The sequence below is a fragment of the Phyllostomus discolor genome, chromosome 7 (genome assembly GCF_004126475.2).
Source record: "Phyllostomus discolor isolate MPI-MPIP mPhyDis1 chromosome 7, mPhyDis1.pri.v3, whole genome shotgun sequence".
Taxonomy (NCBI): Eukaryota; Metazoa; Chordata; class Mammalia; order Chiroptera; family Phyllostomidae; genus Phyllostomus; species Phyllostomus discolor.
Genome location: NC_040909.2, coordinates 96,271,735 through 96,293,432, shown reverse-complemented (window position 1 = coordinate 96,293,432; position 21,698 = coordinate 96,271,735). Strand labels below are relative to the sequence as shown.

Here is a 21,698-nt window from a genome sequence, read left to right as displayed (position 1 = left end):
CCAGTAAGATTGTCGGTCTATACTTAAAAATAATTATGCTGGTGACATGGCTCTGTTTTTTAAATGACAAACTTTCACAAAATACAAAAAAAGTCATTTTAAAACATTTTTCCAGTAAAGTCTAAAATTTATCAACCAAATCAATAGTTCATAATAATTGACTCCTAAATTTCAGAATGCATAAAAATCTTAATGTTTTCATTTGGACATTAGAGAAAAAACCTTGACAGTGATAATGACAATCAAAGTGTTCCCTTCTCCCCTCTCCCCTCCCCGCAATTCACAGGCTGCCCATTTCTGAGCTGGGTTTGGTGATGGTATTTCTGCACACAGCCTACCTTGACTTTTTGCTGGACTTGGGTTTTGGCGTGGCAGTTTTTGCTTTCTTTTCCTTTGGCTCTTTGGGAATCTTAGGGGCTTTCGGGGTCTTGGGTTCCTTGGGCTCTTTTTTCTCCTTGGGTTCTTTCAGTTCCTTTGAATCTTTTTTTGCCTTCGGCCTTTTCTTTTTCTTTTTTTCTTCTTGAGACCCATCTAGTGAATTCCTATTTAGTTCTTGGTTATCAACCCCACCAGGGAAGTCATCTTTACCAAAACTTTTACTGGGATCGTCTGCAACAATGTGGTTGTTTTTCTTTTTCTTCTTCTTTTGCTGTGGTTGCTGCTCTATTGATGGCAGGTAATCCTCACTCTTCACTAGCTGAGTGTTCGGTCCACTAACCTGAGTCATATCCGGCACTGGTTTCTCTAGAAAGGGCTCCGATGGAGAATGCTAAGAGACACAAATAGGAATTGAAATTAGTCTATCATTCTTCGTAGTGAAGAAAGGAACTGAAAGTTACTGGCTGGTGTTTCTGAAACTTACTCTACACTCAAGGTAGCAAACAATTTACCAACTATATAGTTGAAAAATGTATCATTTTCTCTCATCAAAAAAACCCCATATTTTTTGAACAAGATAGTTTTTAAATAAACAGTAAAAAGGGACAACTTAGTAATACAGTAAAAAAAATTAGTTCAGCAAGAGAAAAACACTCTCATTCAGCTGAAAACACTGTCCATTTTTTTTAGCAGCCTGCATAGGAAATGATGAATGACAAACTAGTAAAGCAAAAACTAAACTATACAGAGTGAATTCAAGTGGAGTTCTTCCCCCCCTGTGGGAATGGGAACTCAAATTAAAGATATATAATTAAGCTACTTTTAAAAAGAACAAGTGTACTAAGTGAGCACTGCAAGGTTCAGGTCCTGTGCAAGTTTGAAATCAAAGTGTGAACACATAAATCTTACACAGTACAGGTAATTTCTGATTTAAATAACATCAAAATGCCAAATTAAAAGCACACATCCAGACTTAATGGCTTCAAATTGGTTAAATTTCTTGTACTAATATGAAATGCAAATATTATTTTTCACAAATTAGTCTTACATTTCCAAATTTCACTGAAGGAAAGAGAACCCAAATAGTCGTTTTGGCACGCCTTGCAGAAGACGATATTCACTATGTGCTTACCAGAGATGGTCAGAAGTACTAGAGAGAATACCAACAACTGGGATGGGAAGCTCGGTGATCAGTTGAGGTGAAAGTCAGTGACTCCACCTTGCAGCTCACGACGCAAACCAGAGCAGGGGTAGAGTATCATCTCCACTGTCAATTATGACATCTAATGAACCTTTACATTCCAATGAGATACTTGAAAATGTTATTAATGTATCTGCAAATACCACTCATTTTCTGCCTTTTTTATATAGTCTCCAGATACTTAATAGTAGCTATAACATAAACAGCAACAACAGCTGCCAACGTTTACTGAACAATCTTAGTATGTGCTAGACATGCGCTAAGTACATTATACCTCTGACACCATTCAATCCCCACGCCAGTCCTAACAGCTAGGTATGGTCACTGTGTGTAAGATACAGTGATGAGCCCAAGGAGTTACATATGGTTAAGGGACAGAACTAAGACTGGCATCCAACCTCATGCCTGCAGAGTCCATACCTCTCACCACAGCACCTCCAAAAACAGGGGAAGGCAGGAAAGCCCAGGTCCCAGTCTGCAGAGGACTCTAGAGTAATTCAGAAACTATGGCTTACCATCAGCAAGTACTATAAATTAGATTCCAACACAACTAACATTTACTGAGCATTTAGTTCATGCTGTGTACTGAGCTGAGTGTTCCCGAGTTAGTTCACCTGAATCTCACAAGAAAGATGTGATCATTTCCCCCCATTTTTCAGAAAGGAACTAAAGTTTGAGCAGATTTGTGACCACTGAAGACCACACAGCAGGGCACAGAGCAGAGATTTGAGACTAGCTTTCCTAAATCCAGACTCTGCCCATCTCCTGAAATCTTACACGAGTCTCCTTCTGGGGAAGGCTCTACAGGTTTCATCTGATTTCCAAAGCGTTTGGTGACCCAAAAACCACTTTTTAAAAAAAAAACCACTGCCTGAGAAGAAAGCAGTTACACTATTTCCATTCAATTCTCCACACACAAAAGGATAGGAGAAAGCCCAGAACGATGACGTAAGAGATAAAAACTCCAGTCCAGGCACTGCCATTAGACCTAGTATTTGGGGAAAATCACTGCACTCATCTGAGGTTCATTTTCTTTAACTGAAAAAGGAAGGATTTGGGTTAGATGATCTCCAAAGTCCTCCCCCAAATCCTATGGTATTAGAAGAACCTCAAAGAGTACAGACAAACAAGAAGGAGAGAGGCAAGGGCACAAGTCTGAGAAGAATGCATGGGTGTAAGTGCCCACAAGCGGGCTCCCTGCAGGCACAGCGCAGCTAGCCAAGCACTGAGAAAACCTAGCCCTGTGAGGAGTTTTTCCCTCACAACCACTTTAGGAAAGTCAGCCGAGGTTCTTCCACGTTATCATTACCTAAGCATAAATGCTGATCTGAGTTAACTGCTTTATGATAATTAAGTTAAAGTCAAATTAACTGTTATACATATTATTTTCTAATATAAATCAAAAAGAAAAAGCCATATATTTTGTAAGGGACATAGACATCGCCTTATTTGGGACAAGCTATTTTCCAGGAAATGGAATAAAAAGCATTTCCTGGAAAGGGGAGGAAAGAGAAAAGTCTACCAGTAAACAACACTTAAAGCGTAGACTGGAAATTAATTCCGGTGTGTGTACCTGTCCCTAATCTACACGGCAGACTCCAGCAGGCGAGTGTGGCTTCTCATGTGAGATGCCTGATGCACGCTGATGAGTTAGAAAAAGCGTAAAACACCAAATACAATAAGACTAAAAATTTATTTACACACTTTAGCATACAAATGATTTTAGATGCTCCTTTCAGTAATAAATGAAGAAATTAGTATCCCTTAAAGTGTTTAATCTTTTGTAAGAAGGAGAAAATGTAAAGATTAAATACAAAAAACTATTCATCCTGTTTGATATGCAGCAGAATTATGTTTTGGCACTATTTGAAATCGGGTGAAAAAGGTGCTCAGAAATATTATAGTGTTTACCAGACCTATATCTCCTTAAATCTTTTAGAGAAAAGCTGTTTTTGTAAACATTTAACAAAGAACAGATGGTCTGCCTTAATCGTGTGGGGGAAAAAACCTGGAGCTCACAGTAATACCCTGACAGAGTCTCCCAGGCCCAGCCGAGTCCTGTCCTGTCCCCCCACCCCCACCTGCACGTGGTACAGTCTTCTCTAATGCTGTTTAATTTTACAGCGGACACTTTTCCATCAATTCCCACTGCATGACAGGTAATCAATGCCATTAACACCTGATATTACCATACAGGGCATTCCTAAAACCTCTCACTTATTAGAGTAAATGTTGAGAATATTAGATACCAAAGGAATTTTTAAATACACCCCATAAGACTTTCTGCTTAACACATTTTCTATCATACATCCATGTGTCTGTTGGAATATTATGGACTATATAAGGACCAGGCCCTGAGCTTTTGGAACTAAAACAGAGTGACTGATATTTACCATATTTTGTTGTGTATAATACGCACTCTTTTGCTCAAATTTTTGAGGGAAAATAAGGATACACATTATATGTGGGTAGTAATAATTCCATATTTATATAAATGTTTTTAAGTCTTTTATTTATGCCTATGCATTCTAGAGTGTAACTCTAGAAAGCAATAACAATGTCTGTATGCAAAATAATACCCTGAAATACGACGATCGGTTTTGTTCCTAAATATAAATAAATTGAATTAAAAGATTAAAATGAAAGATTTTTTTCCTGAAAGTTTGGGCCAAAAATGTGGGTGCACATTATACACAGGAACACACTATACATGGCAAAATACGGTAAACTATAAATGAAAGTGATTCAAGGCTTGTGTGTGCATGTTGTCAAAAAAAATTACCATACACTCAAGGTAACTGTTTTTATCCTTAATTCTATTTTCACAGCATATAAATGAGACGCACACACAAAATGTGTCTTATATGGATGGACAGGATGCAATTTAACCAAAGGACAGCTATGGTGGAGAAAGGAGGGCAATCCCTCTGTTACCTTTAGGCAAAGGCAGCCCAAAATGTTCAGGAGCATGAAAAAAAGTAAAGAGGAACTTTTCCTTTATCTCAAGTGTGCTTCTCCTCCAACACTCATCAGCATTTTTCTGCTTCAATCTAATTGAATTATGCTGTGCCTTCATTATAGTCTTGAAGCCTCAACCTGTTGGCGATGTCGGGTAACATGAGTGACAGACATAACACTAACAGGGTACAGCACCTCCCACGTGTACACTCTCTACAAACCACCATTCTGTAATACAAGACATCTATGGAAACTTGTTTACTGGGTGATCCAAGCAAGTCTAAAACCAAAATCCTACTTTATGACCAAGAAAAGATACTACCAACTTGACAGGAGTAACACGCTCCTTCTGGGAGACACGTCCCTCCCCACAAACTGAGCTTGAGGGAGACACTCATGCTCCCAGACAATCTAAGATTCTGGAAGCCAAGTGGCAGGCCAATTAAGACCCAAGAAGCAACAAACACAAACTTAGACCACACTAAACAATGATTTAAATGATTTATAAAAATATAAATATTAAGTACTCACTGAAGATTGAGACTTACTTTTTTCTAATGGCTTTCAAAACATTTTTATTACTGGCATTCTTCACTCTTATTTTTCCAGTATTTTCCCAGGTTCTTGATGCCTTGACACTCTTTTGAAAAAGAATTCTAGTATGAAAACTAAAGCTCAGTCTTCAGCCAAAGAGTGTACAAGGTTTCAGTAAGTCCTTTAGAGATTTTAACACTCTTTTCTTGTCAATGACATTGATAAGAAGAAGCAGCACTCAATATCTTGTGTTCATTTACTCACTCAAGAAATATTTGAGGGTATAACAATAATTAAGGTAGCTACAGGAGCCGCCAGGTGAGGGCAGAGCACCTGGCCCAGGCTGACACTGAGAATGCGTCCTGAAAAAAGTCAGCCAGGTGATGGCTGGGAGGTGGCTTCCTTGATGGACCCAGCCTTAAATGAATCATGCCTGAGATTGGATGACTAAAGGCACAAAAATGTATTTCAAGCAAGTTTTTAAAACCTCCTTTGTGGGAGAGTATATCAAAATGAGCAGATATTAGTTTAAATAGTCAACTAAAACAATTCTTAACTTTGATTCTTTGATATAAAACAAGCATACAAATATGCTTAAGAGAATAAAGGGTTGGAGAATTTTCTGCTTGGCTATATTTGGTATTAAAGTCAGGGCCTCAAGTTCAAGTCTTTTATATTAGTTTTATTCAGCTCATTCTTAACAAGTTCTAGGAAAAATTATATAGTGAATGAGTACATTTATGAACCAAATAAATAAATGAACAGTACTGGGACTGCTGGTCATATGAATCAGGAAGGTAAAATGTGCAGAACACCTTTTTAAGTTTAGGGTATTAAAAGCTGTTATATGAAAAGACAACTCAGGTCACATGAGTTTAGAGATTTCTGGGCTAAACAAAATCAAATGGTTTCCTTTACTGCCAAACTCTCCAAGCCCTTTCTGCACTCCGAGGGGACACTGCACACCGTGTATCCTAAAGGTATTCAACCACAGCATCCCTTTTTCCAAGACTATCTTGAATAAAAATGTTCTTCAAAATATACTTTGGATTATATCGATTTAAACTACAGCAGGACAAAGTCATCTGCTCCTCTAGGGTGGGGATAAATACATGTGTGTGTATCTGTCCCTGTCTGCCTCAAAGCAGTGGTTATCAAATGTTTAATAAGATAGAATATGACTCTATGAACAAATATGATGTTATATAAAATGCACTTAAACAGCTCATGAGTTGGCAGTTTTTTCTATCTACAATTTAAGTTACTAGTAGGAATAAAATAGGAATATTAGTATAATCATATAAAGATGACATATGATTTCTATTAGATACATAGTCAAGATAATTACCAAGTTAAACAAAGTAAAAGTCAAAATATCATAATGTAATCATTTATCTTTGCCTGTAACTCAGGATTACTAAATTTTTTTAAATTACTAATAAAATATCTCATTTAGAAATCATGTGAAGGCATTTTTGAACCTCTATTTTTCTGCTTGTGTTTTTAAACTGTCCTTAGAATAGATTTGTCATACAAACAAAATCTTAAAGAGCCACAAATTAGCATGAGCCACTTTTACGGCATGTCAATCACAAACACATTTTGAATTAGTAGAGTCCAAAATAATGAACAAAGTGGTTATGCTATATTTAATGTTAAATAGTTTCATGTTGAATATTGAATACTGACCTCTTCTAGATATTTAGGAGTAAAACTCTACTATAGGAGCTGTCACAAGTAGCATTTTTAATATGTAAAACACTATTATGCCGCAGTGTTTCCACAGTCAGTTTGACCAGAGTGACACAGCAGTGAAACCACCACCCATGTTAACCCCTAAGTGTCTGGGAAATTCTCTGTGCACTTGTTCTCTATGCTGACCAGGCTGCCACACTGTCCTGTGGTACCTGCAAGGCTGCCTCCAGCTGGGCCCCACTTAGGGTGACAGCAAAAAGGGTACACACAGGGTGCAGCCTGGTGTTCAGGGAGAGACAACACTGAACTGAATGTTCTCTGATAAGCATCTTATCTACCTCTTCTCCTAAGACCCTATAACAATAACCCATGAGGTTGGTGAGGTGGTAATATAATTCCTCTTTTATAAATGATGCTTTAAGATGAACTTACCCAAAGTTACAAGCTAGCAAATGGCAAACCTGAAATCCTAACCCAAACATGGCTACAAAGTCAGCGTGAAGGTAAACGTGGCCCACACATGGCTGCAGAGGGGCAGCGAGGTCTCCAGGCCCAGCTGTAGCCACAGTACAAGCCTGGAAAGCCACATGCTGTTTCTCTCCAAAACCATAAAGGTCTTAGTTCTAAAGACCTTAACCCTAACCGACAGGCTGAAATGGCTTTTAATTTAATGCAAATTTAGAATTTTGCTTTCAAATGGTCAGAAGAAAATCCTAGTTTAGTTTCAAACCAAAGCTGTAGAGAATCACTAGTTTTTCTCCCAAAGATTAAAATGTGGATAAGAACTGAAATTCATTATTGTACTTTGCAGTTAATAAACATAATACAGTTCGAATCTCAAAATCACCCTTTTTGACAGAGCTGAATTCAATTCAATCAACCTGATTTGTCCCAGGAGCTGAATTGAGTCTTCAGAACCAGAAAAAGGTAAAAAACAAAACAAAACCAACAAACAAAAAAGGAATTCCAGTATCCCCAAACCTCTTTCCTTGAAATTTCTCCCAAAACCACCTTCAAAAAACAGCTTATATGATTTTTAACTCAATCTGCTCTATTTCAAGGAATCTAATGTAGTCAGTTCTTTTCTCCAGTTTGGTAAAGATCATTCTACTTCTTGGGAAAAGCACGAGATAAAGTAGCAGGCTTGCACTTAAGGGCCTTGTCCTTGAAATAATGTGTCTACACACACACACACACACACACACACCCCAGGGAACAGAACGGAACTGATGTTAAACTGAACATACTTTTGATATATCTCAATTGTTTCATAAATGCTTGGAAAAATTAGCTTAACTGTTTATATAAGACTGGAATTATGTTTTTACATGTGTTAGTTTTCAAAAAAATGTATGCAGGTAATCGGGCTGTATTCCTGATCTTGAGAATCATTTCCTGAAGTACTTTTAATTGAAGAGAAAAAAAATGTGGAGGGGCTGACAGAATCCATCACTAACTTAGGCAGGGGAGAAACACAATCCACCTGGAATTTAATACAATTCAAAGCCTACTGCAGTAATGGCAAATAACTTCTTAGTCTCCTGGACCACAAGCAGAGGGGCAGTCCCCAGTACACAGCAGGCCTGCTTAGAGAATACACCCTTCTCCTCCAACAGCACCTGCCCCCCAAAAAGCAGGGCCCGCAACACAGATGTCATGGTGTCTCTGACTTGCAATAAGCAAACCAAAACATGAACCCATTAGAGGAGTCTGAAATACAGTCACTGTCACACTCTTGTTCTAAATTTCTTAGTGCCTTCAGGCAATAAATGATACAGCACTGTAAGCTTTACCAAACATTACTTTCTAGAAGTCATTATTAAATAAAATAATAAATATGCTCGGGGTCCTTACCGAAGTCAATTTACTTTCTCTCCCTTCCCTCTTTCTTCTCTCTTTTCTTTACCACCATGCATGTAGTGTTCCCTTAGTTAGCTGGACTCAATAAATATCAATGAATGAGACTCTGTAGGTCCAAATCCCGCTTCACAGACATTTGTCAAATTAGCTCTTAGGTCCATATTGTTCTCAGATGAGCATGTGGAGGCTTGAATTTGTCAGCTGCCCTCTAGACCCAGCTTACTAGGGATCAAACTCGGCAAAACATAAGACAACGATGCTTCAGGGCTGGCCAAAATGTTTTACATAAATAGAATCTATTCAAAGATAGTAAAGACAAAGACCAAACTTATTAAAAAGTTAAGCTCAATTCTGAAATTCTTTGCTGTACACTTATACTGTATTTTGCTATCATTGGTATACTACCCTATAAAGGTCAATATTAAAAACAATTTACTAAGCTATTCCTAAGAATTAAGAAAGTCAAACTTCAACAGACTGAAAGGAAGGTGTGTCTTTATCTAACACTGAACAACCCCAAGGGGTCTGTGTTGAAATGGAAATAGAACAATCTTTGTTGGGGTTGGGGAGCGGGGACTCAATTTATAAGAAGCTTAATGATAAAGCTAATTTACACTCTAGGCAAGATTTCAGGATCCAGAGCTCGTCAGTTTAGCAAATTTTGTTGGCTATAAATGCTTAATGACTACTTTGGTCCTATAAACACTAACCCACATCTTGTAGAAGGCGGAATTCTAAGGCAGCCTCATGCTCTCCTGCTCCTGACTGTGGGGGAGCCTGTGGCTTCTGGCAACAGAACACCGCAAAGGTAAAAGAATTTCACAGGTGTGTCAAGGTCCCAAATCAGTGGGCTATGTGTTACTCAAAGGGGAGATTGTCCTGGCTGGGCCTGACTTGATCAGGGGAAGTGTGTAAAACGAGTGACAGCAGCGGGAAACCCACCATGGTAAGGAACTGCAAGGAGCCTTGAGGAGCAGTGGGCAGGGAGACAGCTGGCAAGCACTGAAGCCCCAGTCACAGCAGCAGGAAATGAATTCTATCAACAACCAGATTGAACCTTGATGCAGATTCTTCCCTAGTCAAAATTCCAGGTGAGAATGGAATCCTGACACCTGAGTAGCCTTGTGAGACACTATGCTCAAACCCTGGCTTGAAGAAACAGGTAGGCAAGAAAGGGCTGTTGTTTCAAGGCACAGAAATTGTTAAATAACAAGAAACAACTAAGCACATACTTTAGTGTCCTCTGCAACTCTCATCTGAAATTTTTTCAGTCTTTTTTCCCATCCAGGATCCCCGTTCCACACTAGACATGTGTCCTTTCACATCAAGACAGGCCGTTCAGCAGTATCTCTCCTTGTACATTTGTACGCTGCTGCTGATGCTGATGTTGATGGTGACACTGAGCACGTTTGTGACAAGCACTGTTCCAGGTCCACAACAACTTATGAAATTATCCCCATTAAATAAATGGGAAAACTAAGGCACACAAAGAGGTTAAGACATTTACCCAAAATCACAAAAGCTGGTTCTAAGAAGAGCTGGGATCCAACCCAGACACCCTCTGTGCAGAGCCCACGTCCCCACCATCACGCCTACCTGCCTAATCACTGTCGCTCGTGCACTCCTGCTGAAGCTTCTCCAAAAGGAGGGGGCTGTGATGGCAGAGGAGGCTGGTACAGGGGAGCCCCTGGACAGAGGTGGGCCCCACTCGGCTGTGAAGAGCCCAGATGGAGTCAGAGGTGTGTGTGGCTGTCACAGGCAAGCTGGAGCCTGACATTGTCAGACAGTCAACTACCACTCAAACCAGCACAGGGAAGGGACTTTAAAAAAAATAACTTCATTTTTGAATTAAAAAAATATATAAGAAACTGCATTATAAACAATATTAAAGACTCTTGATACTTATTTTAAAAGAAAGTTTATTGTACATCAGAAACAGTCGGTTAACACTTGAAGGGGATGGTGTCCCTGTGACTCCTTCCAGCTGGAATTACACATGAAACAGAAGATACCAAAGCAATTAAGTATTTTATAAACACTGCTGAAGGGTCAAAAAGAGGGAGGTTCATTCACTGACTAATAACGCAGTAATAAACAAACAGCAATGTTATGCAACTGAGAAAATTGTTATAATTGAATCTACACAGCTGGGCACAAATAAGAAGCCTGCTTATATATATTAGCTCACAAATGCTTTGTGTGGGTAGGCTTTACTTTTAGAACTGTCTCAGATTTGAGTCCTTTTTACAGTCAGATTTTTTTTACCTGAATATAATTCAACAATTATAACTGCAGAACAGACAATAACTTAAGAAGCTGCCCCACCGATTATTTGCTGTCCTATTTATACTACAGAGAAAGCAGTGTATACCTAGGGGTTAAGAAGTTAAGTTTTCTTGAGATGTACTCTTTGTAGATCTGTTCTGGTGATACTTACTTTACCTTGTTGTGTGCAGCCATATAAATAACGAATGGCTGAGTCTCCCAAGCACACTGGAGGGAAAAGCCCAGAACAAAGTAGCTTTTCACATTTTAACATTTAGCTCCCACTGTGTTCTTGGAGTTTCCTTCACACCTTGGGATTTTCCCCTTTGAGAATACAGGCAGGAAAATGCTGCCGATTACCACACTTAAATTTACACATACGTATCACACAGAGATATAAGAGTGATTCCTGAATTTCCCAGCATTAGAATCCGAGACACGTTATTCTCTCAGATTCGAGAATGAGCTTGGTAGAAGTCCACCATCCTCCCATCAATTAAATGTAGTTAAAATGCAAAGCAAAACAAAACAAGTTTCTTTTTGGAAGACAGTCTAGATAGATATTACACTTATTATTACATGGAATTTTTTTTAATTGCATGACTAAAACCTGAATGATTTTGTGATCTATGTCAAGTTCCCGGCTGCATAAAACCTAACTAACTTCAAACAAAAATGGATGATTAGCTAACCAGCAGGGCAGAGGTACAAATGTATCTTCTACAGGCACACGTTTTACATCAATGATATCTATTTTTATGAGATAAAAGTACTAAAGCTTTAATGGTGGCAATTAAAACAGCCAAGAGTTTGAGTAGCTCAGTGGCTGAGTCACAGACCTTTTACCTATAATGGGATCCATTATATCCCTGAACTCAGTTTGAGGGAGTGAAAAAGGAACAGATTTTTAAATATGGTTATAAAACAGCAGTACCCTCTGAACTAAGTTTAAACTGCTGGGTGATTTATCCTGCACCTTAACGTCAACATCCATTCAGCACCTTCTTTACAGTTCTTAGTATTTATGTCTATTTAAAAATATTTGAACAATTTGAAAATGCTACAAAGATGCTATTATGCAATCATTTGTATTTAGGTAATTTGTTTCTGTTTTATGTACATTAAAAATGTTTCTGTTCTAAAAATGTGTAAATGCAGATGACTTCTGACAAAATATCATCATTTGCGCCTAAAATATTTATATTTTGATATTCCCTTTTAAAATACAATTTAGAGCAGGTGAATAGAATGTAATTTACAATAAGATGGTATATTCTGGCAAACAGGTGGGGCTTTTTATGGCAGTTTAACATTATTCAAAAGTATTAGGATAATAAGCTCTGTAGCTGCTTATTCAAAATTTAATAATCAACTAACATCTAACACTAACCACTTCTCAAATTCAAGAACCTAAAGATGTTCTTCTCTTCAGGTTCTATTACGGCACATTCAGAATGTAAATAGAAATTATCTTGGGAACGATCTCACAGGTTTTTGTATGTTACCATCATCACCCCCAGGGACAACTGACAGAAAACAACACACAGAATGGATTGACCTCTGACCAGGAAAGAGCGAAGGAGCAGGAATAGGGGACAGTCACAAAGCAGCCTTGGCCCACATGATCCAAAGGTCTCTCAGCATTGGGTGGGTCTGCGGCCCCCACTAGCATTAGGTGGAGAGCACCAGATGCTTACTTGGGCATATATATTCCTTTATGTGCTGGCAGGTCTTTTTAGGTGAGATATCAAAAGGAAGGATAGCAGGATAGACTTGAGGAGCCACTGTTAGGGTTGGTTTTTGACCATTTACTCTGTGGAAGCTTTACCAGTCAAGTGGGCAGACAATCATCTCCAGATGCCCCAACTTCCTCATCTGTGAGGTGGCCTTGCGGAAGCAGATTTACAAGTCCCCCTGTAACTCTGAGACCAGGTCTCTACCACTAAAGTCTGGTTTCAGTCCTGCTCAGATGAGAAGCGCCCCACACGCCTAAAGCTGTGGAGACATGGGTATTTGTAGGGAGCATGGGGAAGCGAAGAGAATTTCAGAGGGAAGTGTTAAGGAAATTTCTCAGATAGACATGAACAAATAACTAAAACTTATTTAAAAACCTATAGTAGAAATCCCAAAATTAAATAAGGTATACCAGAATTAGTACAACAGAATCTTCAAATACACAGTTTACTTCCCCCATTAAAAAGGAAAACTTTCAGAACAGTATTCCAATAATACATAATCTCATTTCATTTACCTAACAAATGTCTACTAGGTTTCTTCACATTACATTTAGTTTCTGCAGCATGTAACACATTTGTGAACCTCTGGAGTCATAGACCAAATCAACCGTGGAGAGGTGACAGAGATGGGGCAAGAATTAAAGATAAAAAAGTCAGTCATTCAGCACATGCCCCAGGACCATGAGAGGAGCCACTGCACAGGGTTAAGTCTCTCACCCAGAAAAGGTCTGCTGAGACTTTTGGAGGGGGACAGTGCTGAATTCAGGGACACAAGGACAGGGAATTTTCAGGTCTCTGAATTCCTCAGGGCACAGATGAGAATTCGAACTGCAGCAGCAAATCTTCAACTCCAACCACCGTGGGCTTCCAAAGCCATAAACACCAGCCAAGACATATGCTACACTAGCTTCAAATCACCCCCAATATGTGACACACTTGTAGCAACACTCTTGAAAATAGTCATTTAAATGAAGTCCACCCTACAGAATGATTTAAATAACTATACCTTCCAAATTTAACTACCAACCTACTTTTTTTATTTGCTTCCTGCCTTTCCATACTTCCCCACATCTTCCTATAGCTCTCACCACCTTTCTTTGCTCCCTTTATAGCAGAGTCCTTGACAATATTTGCTGTCTTCTTCCTCCTTCCACTTGCTCTTAATTTGTTCTGACCACACTAATATTCCACAGAAACAGCTTTCATCAAGGTGACCTGCGGGGACCTGCTCTCTGCCTCTCACCTCTCCTGTCCTGTCAGCAGGATCTGGCAGAGCTGCTCACTCCTAGCTTCTTCACATGACTTCGTCCAGGACAGTCCTCTCTCCTCCTGCCTTGCAGCCTCTTTCTCTACTGGTTCCTCATCAGCTTCTCGACCTGTCACTGCCGAGATGCTCCAATCTTCCATGTTCGGAACTTAGCTCTGTCTACGCATCCTCCCTCGGCAGGTGCCACTCCTCTAAACACTACCTGTAGGCTGTGATTCTCAAAGTTCTTCATTGAGCACAGACCGCTCCCTCCCTTGAGCTCTCTACTTCTCTATCCAACTGTCTACCTGATGTATCCACTTGGATGGGCCAATGCACATCTCAGATTTAATGCACTCTAAAACAAATTCTTGACTTCTCCACCAAACTCCATCTCTATAAATTGTAGTTCCACCAGCAGCAGAAGTTAAATACATAGAGTCGTCCCTGCTTCTTCACTGAATCTCACGAACCACCTTCAACCCGATCTGTAAATCATATTGGCTCCACCTTCAACACTGAGAGAAAATGCCTCAACCACCTCTCCTGTCACTCTCTTGTCTAAAGACTGTAAGGCCTTGCCTGGGCTACTACAAGAGTCCCCTATAACTGACCCTGTGATCTGTAGCCTTGCCCCACAGACAGACTATTTGCTACAGTCTGAGTGATCTTTTAGAAAAGCAAATGCAATAACGCCACATCACATCTATTCAAACCCTCCAACATTTTCCAGTTTCATTCACAATAAAATCTCAAGTACTCGCCACAGCCTATGAGGCCTTAAATGACATGGACTTCTGCTACCCTCCCTAATCTCATCTCCTGTAATTCTCCTCCTTGCTTTCTTCCACTCCAACCACCCTGTTCCTTGCTTACGGTCCAACAACAAAGGTCAAGGGCCCTTCCACCTCAGGCTCATTGCACAGGCTGCCTCTGCTGTCACAGCTCTTGCCCAAATATCTCCATGGCTCTCTCCCTTGCCTCCTTCAGGAGGTCTTAGTCACCAGCATATTAAAGCAAATGTGACAAAATGTTAACAATGGGTGATTTTACATGAAGGATAAACATATGCTCACTGCATTATTTATTCCTTCAACTTTTCTGTAGATTGAAAAATTTTCAAAAATCAAAGTTGGAGGGGTAAAACCTCTTTGCTACCACCATAGTATTCTCCTTTGTACCTGGTGCTAACCATTCCTCCCTCTAATGTTTTGCTCTATATTGCCATGTGCCTCGGGATTGCACTGTCCACATGACACAGTCTAGCAGACCCAGGTGTTTCTTTCCACCTAAGACCAGATATCTTCCCCAGCACCATCAGATTAGCAAGCCAAAATCACTCTCCTCTACCAAAAACCCTGCTTTCCTGTCTTGGTTAACATTGACTCCCAGTCACCCGGCCTTGCTTCTTCCTCATCCTCACTGGACACATCCAAATGGCGATGAAGACCTACCTCTCCTCTGTTCACTATGCTAGTCCCAGGCTGTCACCAAAGGGCTTCTTTGCTAGTCTTGCTCCTGTTGGATTGGCCTTCTTCAATGTGTGGTAGTCCCCCTTTATCCACTGCTTCCCTTTCCATCGCCCATGGTTTCTATTACACAAAGCATTAAATGGAAAATTCTGGAAATAAACAATCAATTAATAAGTTTTAAATTGCATGTGGTTCTGAGCGGTGTGATGAAACCTCACACCATCCTGCTGCATCCCACCTGAGATGTGAATCACCCTTTGTCAGTGTCTCGGTGCTGCACACGCTCCCTGCCAGACAGTCACTCAGGAGCCGCCTCAGTGGTCACATCCACTGCAGGGGTATCGCAGAGCTTGTCTCCAAGTAACCCTTACTTTACTCAGTAATGGCCCCAAACACATTCACATAACTTTTATTACAGCACATTGCTATAATTGTTCTATTTTATTATTAGGTTACTGTTGTTAATCTCTTACAGGGCCTAATTTATAAATTAAACTTTATCACGGGTATGTATGCATAGGGGAAAAAGTAGTATATATACAGGGTTCAATACTTTCCATGGTTTCGGCCACCCACTGGGGAGTCTGGGAACATATCCCTGTGCATAAGGAAGGACTATTGTACTCTCTGTATCATAGCAAAGAGATATTAAAACACAAACCACCTATGCTGCTTCTCTTTGTACAATTTGTCAATGATTCTCCATAAACTACATTTAAAACTGAGGCTCTCACTGGCTAGTCAGGGTCTTCCCCACACACACCTCTCCAGCCCCATGCCCACCCACTGGCTAACAACTTCAGTCACACAAATACACTGTGTTCTTTCCCTACAGTGCTGGTAAACATGTCACTCCTCCTGCCTGGAATGTCACTCCTACTGTCTCCTCCCAAATAAATTCTCCTCAATCTTTAAATCTCACTTGAAACAACCTCTTCCTGTGGCCTTCCCTGATCTCTGTAGGTGAGTCAAATACTCTCACAAGGCCAAGTAATATTAATCACATTAGTTGACTATTTATTATAAGATTTTTCTAGTTCTTTCAACTGTGAGCTGCTGAAGGATAACAGCATGTTATGCTCCCATTCTTATACATACAGGAGTATATACACACAGGCATGTATGTGTGGCATGGTATACAGCATAGACTCAGTATTTATTGATTGAGTATCAAAATCTCCCCAAACCACCTTCAAATATTAACACAGATGTCGTATCTCCAGCCTCTGTCCTGACTACACATGCTCTCCAGGCACCCCTGTTGCCTCATTTGTTTATACCTTGCAGCAGCTGTAGCTCCAAGGTGCCCAGAAGAGTGTCTGAAACCACTTGAAACTAATAAATGTGTGAATAAATGACACTGGCAATGTCCAAGGCAATGTTGAAACACATGCCATCCTTTCAAAGGACCATGTTCTTCCCTGATTTAAGTATCACCTTTCTCGCTCTGTATCTATGCCCATGCAAATCTTCGCTCTCTTTTCATTGTAGTTACATCACTGCCAAAATAGGATGTTTTTAAGGGGAGAACAGATTTTTTTCCCTTTACTTTTATTGACACTAATACAAATGTTGCCATTGCCCACCTCCAGCCATCCCCGGCCCCACTTCCCTCTGGCTATTACCACACTGTTCTTTGTGTCTGTGAGTTATGCATATGAGGACAGATTATTTTTATACCTCTGCAACCTCACAGAGTCACTGACATGTTGTAAGTGCTCAACAATGTTGCCCGATGAATGAATGAATGAATGAATGAAATGAATAGATAAGGTTTTCATCTCGTCTTTGAATATTTTAAATAAGACTCAACAGGCAAGAAATGTTGCCTCTCCACTATAACTAATTACAACCGCCTCATTCCCAGAGAAAGGCTGCCCAACAATAGCACTCCCCGGCAAAAGACCTAGAAAAAGTTCTCAGAATCTGACCTCCAAAAGCAAAAAGGTACAGACATTTTCCAGTAATTGCTGGAAACATTGATCATATTTTTATCAAAAAGAGCTTATAATTTTACTGTGGTAATTTTAAAATAAACTTTAAAATTCTAATGGCTTTGAACTGTGAAGTATTCAGTCACTTTAGATGGAGGTCAAGGCATGTTTGCAAATGTTGGTGCATGTGCTTTTCTCCTCTTGGCTCTGACCACAGTCCATCTACTGGTGGGGGTGGGGGGAGGGCTATCTATTCTCCTCTGAAGTCCAAGGACAGCCCCTGAGCAAGAGACAGGGCAGGAGACAGAGAGGTCCAAGCAGGCAACTGGCTGGGTAGGGGATGCAGAGTCCAGGGCGTCAGTGCTAGGTTTAAGGGGCTTCAGTTCCATTCCCAAGCCCCAAGATCATACAACCTAAGACTAAGCTCAGTATACATACACCCAACGTCTAAACCTCAAATTCCAAAATCAACTCATCATTTTACCTCCTCCCTTGTGTTCTTAAAAACAAAACAAAAATCTTGTGTTCTCTTTTCTGAATTCTTCTAACAGTGAGCCACCACTCACCTAGTACCCAAGCAAGAACTGTGGTAATCCAGTTTTGCCTCCTCGGCTTCTCCATGCACCCTGCCACTGGCTTAACTCAAGACCTGTGACTTCCCAGCCATCTTTCCCAAGGCCATAGCCACCAGACACATGTGGCTACTGCACACTTGAAATGTGCAGGTCTGAACCGAGAAGTGCTGTAACTGTAAAATTGCATCACATCTCAAAGACTTAGAACAAAAAACAACATAAATTATCTTGTCAATGTTTTTATACTAAGTATTGTGTGTCGAAAAAATATTCAAGTATTACTTGCTGAATATGTTGTGAATATTACATTAACTAATATATATTAAAATCTATGTCAAGGTGAGGGGATTAAGCAAAAAAGGGGAAAATAACCTTCACGGACACAAGCAAGGGTATGGTGATCACCAGAGGGAAAGGTGTGGGGGAGGTGGAAGGAGGGAAAGTGGGGATAGATGATAATGGAGGGAAACTTGACTTGGGATGGTGAACACACAATACAATACACAGATGATATACTATACGACTGTACACCTGAAATCTAGATGATTTTATTAGCCAATACCACCCCAATAAATTCAAATTAAAAATTATATTTCACTGTTTCTTTTTGCTTTTTTAATGTGACAACTGGACAATTTTATACAACATATGTGGTTCACATCCTGTTCCTGCTGGACAGTGCTGCCCAGGATGAGCTTCGGTTTCTTTGCTGGTCTCACCCCTGTAGTCTCACCCTCTCTGCCCCCCAGAGTCCTCCAGGTTGTTGCCTTGTGACCCGCAGCCCTGGATGACTTCTACCACTCATGTACCATTCAGCCCAAAAGGCACCTCCTCCAGCAAGATGTCTCTGCATATCATTCTCTCCATGTACCACACCCCCCAAAAAAACACCTGTTCTCTCCTACGCTTCTGTCATAGCATGTTGCCCACTGGACAAACATCTATAAAACATATGTGCCATGCACTGAGGATATGACAGAGAAGATGATGATGGACAGGCACCCTGACCTCACTCCAGTGGAGCAATAATATTTTAGCAAAAATATGGTCACTGTAGTAAGCAGTAATATAATGTAGCATTAACACTACAGCAATTTACAAGCAATATACTACATACCACACACAATTGTAAGCACACTACATGTATCATTACCTTGCTTAATCTTTCTAACATCATTATTAGATAGGTACTAATGTGATTCCCATTTTAGAGATGAGAAAACTAAAGGCCCAGAAAAGCTATGCAACTCACCAAAGGTCATACATGACAGAACCAGGACTCCCAGGCCATACTCTTCAACACTGTGCCATGCTGACTTCCAAGATGAACCATCGCAACGTGGAGAGAAAAAGGGCTGCGGTGGGGGCATGGAGGGGCAGCCCTGACCCCACCAGTTGTGGGGTGAGAAGAGGTGTTGCAGGGGTAGTAATTTCTGAACTGTAGGTGAATGTTCTGGACCAAAAGCTCTAGGGTATAAAGTTCTAGAAGAATTAAAATCAACTCACTATGCCTGGGAGGAAAAAGAAAGGGCTGTACTAGGGGAAAACAGTGCATTGTTTACTGTGGTTTAAAAGGGAACTAATCAAAGGAAACTGCAGAGAGAGTCCACGAAGACAGAGACGAGCTAAGACCAGAAGTCTGGCAAAGGACTGAGCAAAAATAGGGAAACAGGGCCCCCTCCCATGGCGCCTGGAAGGGAAGAGAAGGGAACACTATAGTCCTCATTCCTTGTCCTGATGAGTCCGGCCAGAACTTCCACATCTCTTACCCGAGGGAAACCTAGGCATCCCCAGTCCTCCAAAAGGAATTCCACTGGCACTGGCCAAGGGTTTCTGAAGATTTCACTAACCTTACCCAACTGAGACATACATCTAGATTTCAAGAAAATTTCTGATTACAAGGCAGTGATGTAGAAATGTTATAAAACCTCAAGCATAAGCACCTACCCAAGAGTACATGGCAAGCAGACCAATGGGGATTCAAAAAAATCAAAAAAGCACATCCTTCCTTAAGGACCAGAATTTTTACATAAGGGTTTGGGTTGGGGACAGGGAAGTTGAATCATCAAACTACTATGCAAGCATGACATGTCTTTAGTGCAAAGTTTACAATCATTATAAAGATAACATGTGAGATTTAAAAGAAATGCTTGTCTTGCCAATTAAATGAATACTATAGACATGCCCTCCCCCCACCACACACACACACACACACACACACACACACACACAGAGGTTCATACTTCTTTGCCTTTAGCGGTAGCAGATGTTAGGAAAGGGGGACAAGCAACTCACCAAAACTGCTATGATCCCCTATCCGTGACCCTCACAGGAATCTGATTTCCTGTCTTCACTGAAAGATTTCTACTGAAGTGTGGTATGCTGGAAGTACAGTAATTTTGTTTTCACATAGATATCCTCCTATAAATATATTTGTAAGCTTTAAGGCTGGTTTTGTTTTTGTTTTTTTACACGGGTAACAAAGGTATCAGCTGGAAGAAGGAAGAGTAGAGACTGAAAATCAATGAGTCTTGGTCTAATACTGGTCTCGCCACCAACTGACCACAACTGTTTTAGTTTACTTACTTATTTTTTTTATCCTCATCTGAGGACAATTTCTCATGGCTTTTAGAAAGGAAGAAAGAGAGAGAGGGAGAGAGGGAGAGAGGGAGAGAGGCGGAAACATCAATGTGAGTGAAAAACATCAATCAGTTTGTACGCACCCTATTGGGGGACTGAACCTACAACCTGGGTATGTGCCCTGACCAGGAATTGAACTCATGACATTTCAATCCATGGGACAACACTCTAACCAACTGAGCCACACCAGTCAGGATCCACAACTGTTTTATTATTCACTTCATCAAATCTTCACATATTTATCATGCCAAGCACTGCACCACAATTTTATATACATTCTCTCCTAAGATTACAAGTCTAGGAGGTTTACAGGGGGTTTTCTTATTCATATTTGTAACTCAGGAGCCAATACACCCTGATAACATAGTAGATGTCTAAGTACTTTTAAAATATCTCTTGGTGAACTGCTATGTCAAATTCAGAAATCTGCTAAACTTCAACAACTTAAAAAATAAAAGAGTTAATCTGTTACGATGTAGGGAAGGATATAAAAATACAGAAAAGGTGCCCTGGCCTGTGTGGCTCAATTGCTTAGGCATCATACTGTAAACTGAAAGGCTGCTAGTTGGATTTCCGGTCAGGGTACATGCCTGAGTTATGGGTCAGTCCCCAGTCGGGGTGACTGCAAGAGGCAACAGATCAATGTTTCTCTCTCACATCAATGTTTCTCTTCCTCTCTTTCTCCTTCTTTTCCCTTCTCTCTGGAATTAATAAAAGAAAAAAATGTTAAAGAATATGAAAAAGATTAATCTGTGAGACTTCAACTGGTGAGAATCAGTCCTCATCTTACTGGACCTCACAGCAGCATCTGATACAACTGGTGACTCCTTCATCGCCACCCTTTCCTCACCAGAGTTCCAGGACATGCAACCTGGCAGCAGTTTTCTACCTTCCTGGCTACTCTTGTCATTGTGCCTTCCTGGATCCTCTAGTCTAGACTATTAAATGATGGGCTGCACAAGGACTCTATCCTCACAGTTCTCATCTACCTGTCTATTGTAGATGACCTCATCGAGGCCTATGGCAGAAAATACCATCTACGATGATAACTCATAAACACATACCTCCAGCCCAACTCCTCCCCTAAAATCCTATATTCAACTGCCTATCTAAAATCTCCACTGGAGACTACTAAAAGCACCTCCAAATTAACATGTCTAAACCAAACCAGAGTTTTCTGCCCTCACCTGCTTCTCCAGATCTT

At 40.3% G+C, this 21,698-nt stretch overlaps 1 protein-coding gene across 5 annotated transcripts in view; it reads right to left on the bottom strand.

The window, feature by feature from the left end:
- CHD7 (chromodomain helicase DNA binding protein 7) overlaps positions 1-21,698 on the bottom strand; it is a 207,139-nt gene that overhangs the window by 96,766 nt on the left and 88,675 nt on the right. For all 5 annotated transcript variants that reach the window (XM_036031146.1, XM_036031145.1, XM_028533530.2 and 2 more), the window contains one exon: positions 339-769. In XM_036031146.1, coding sequence (XP_035887039.1) covers positions 339-769 — 431 coding nt within the window. The remainder of the gene's footprint in view (positions 1-338; positions 770-21,698) is intronic.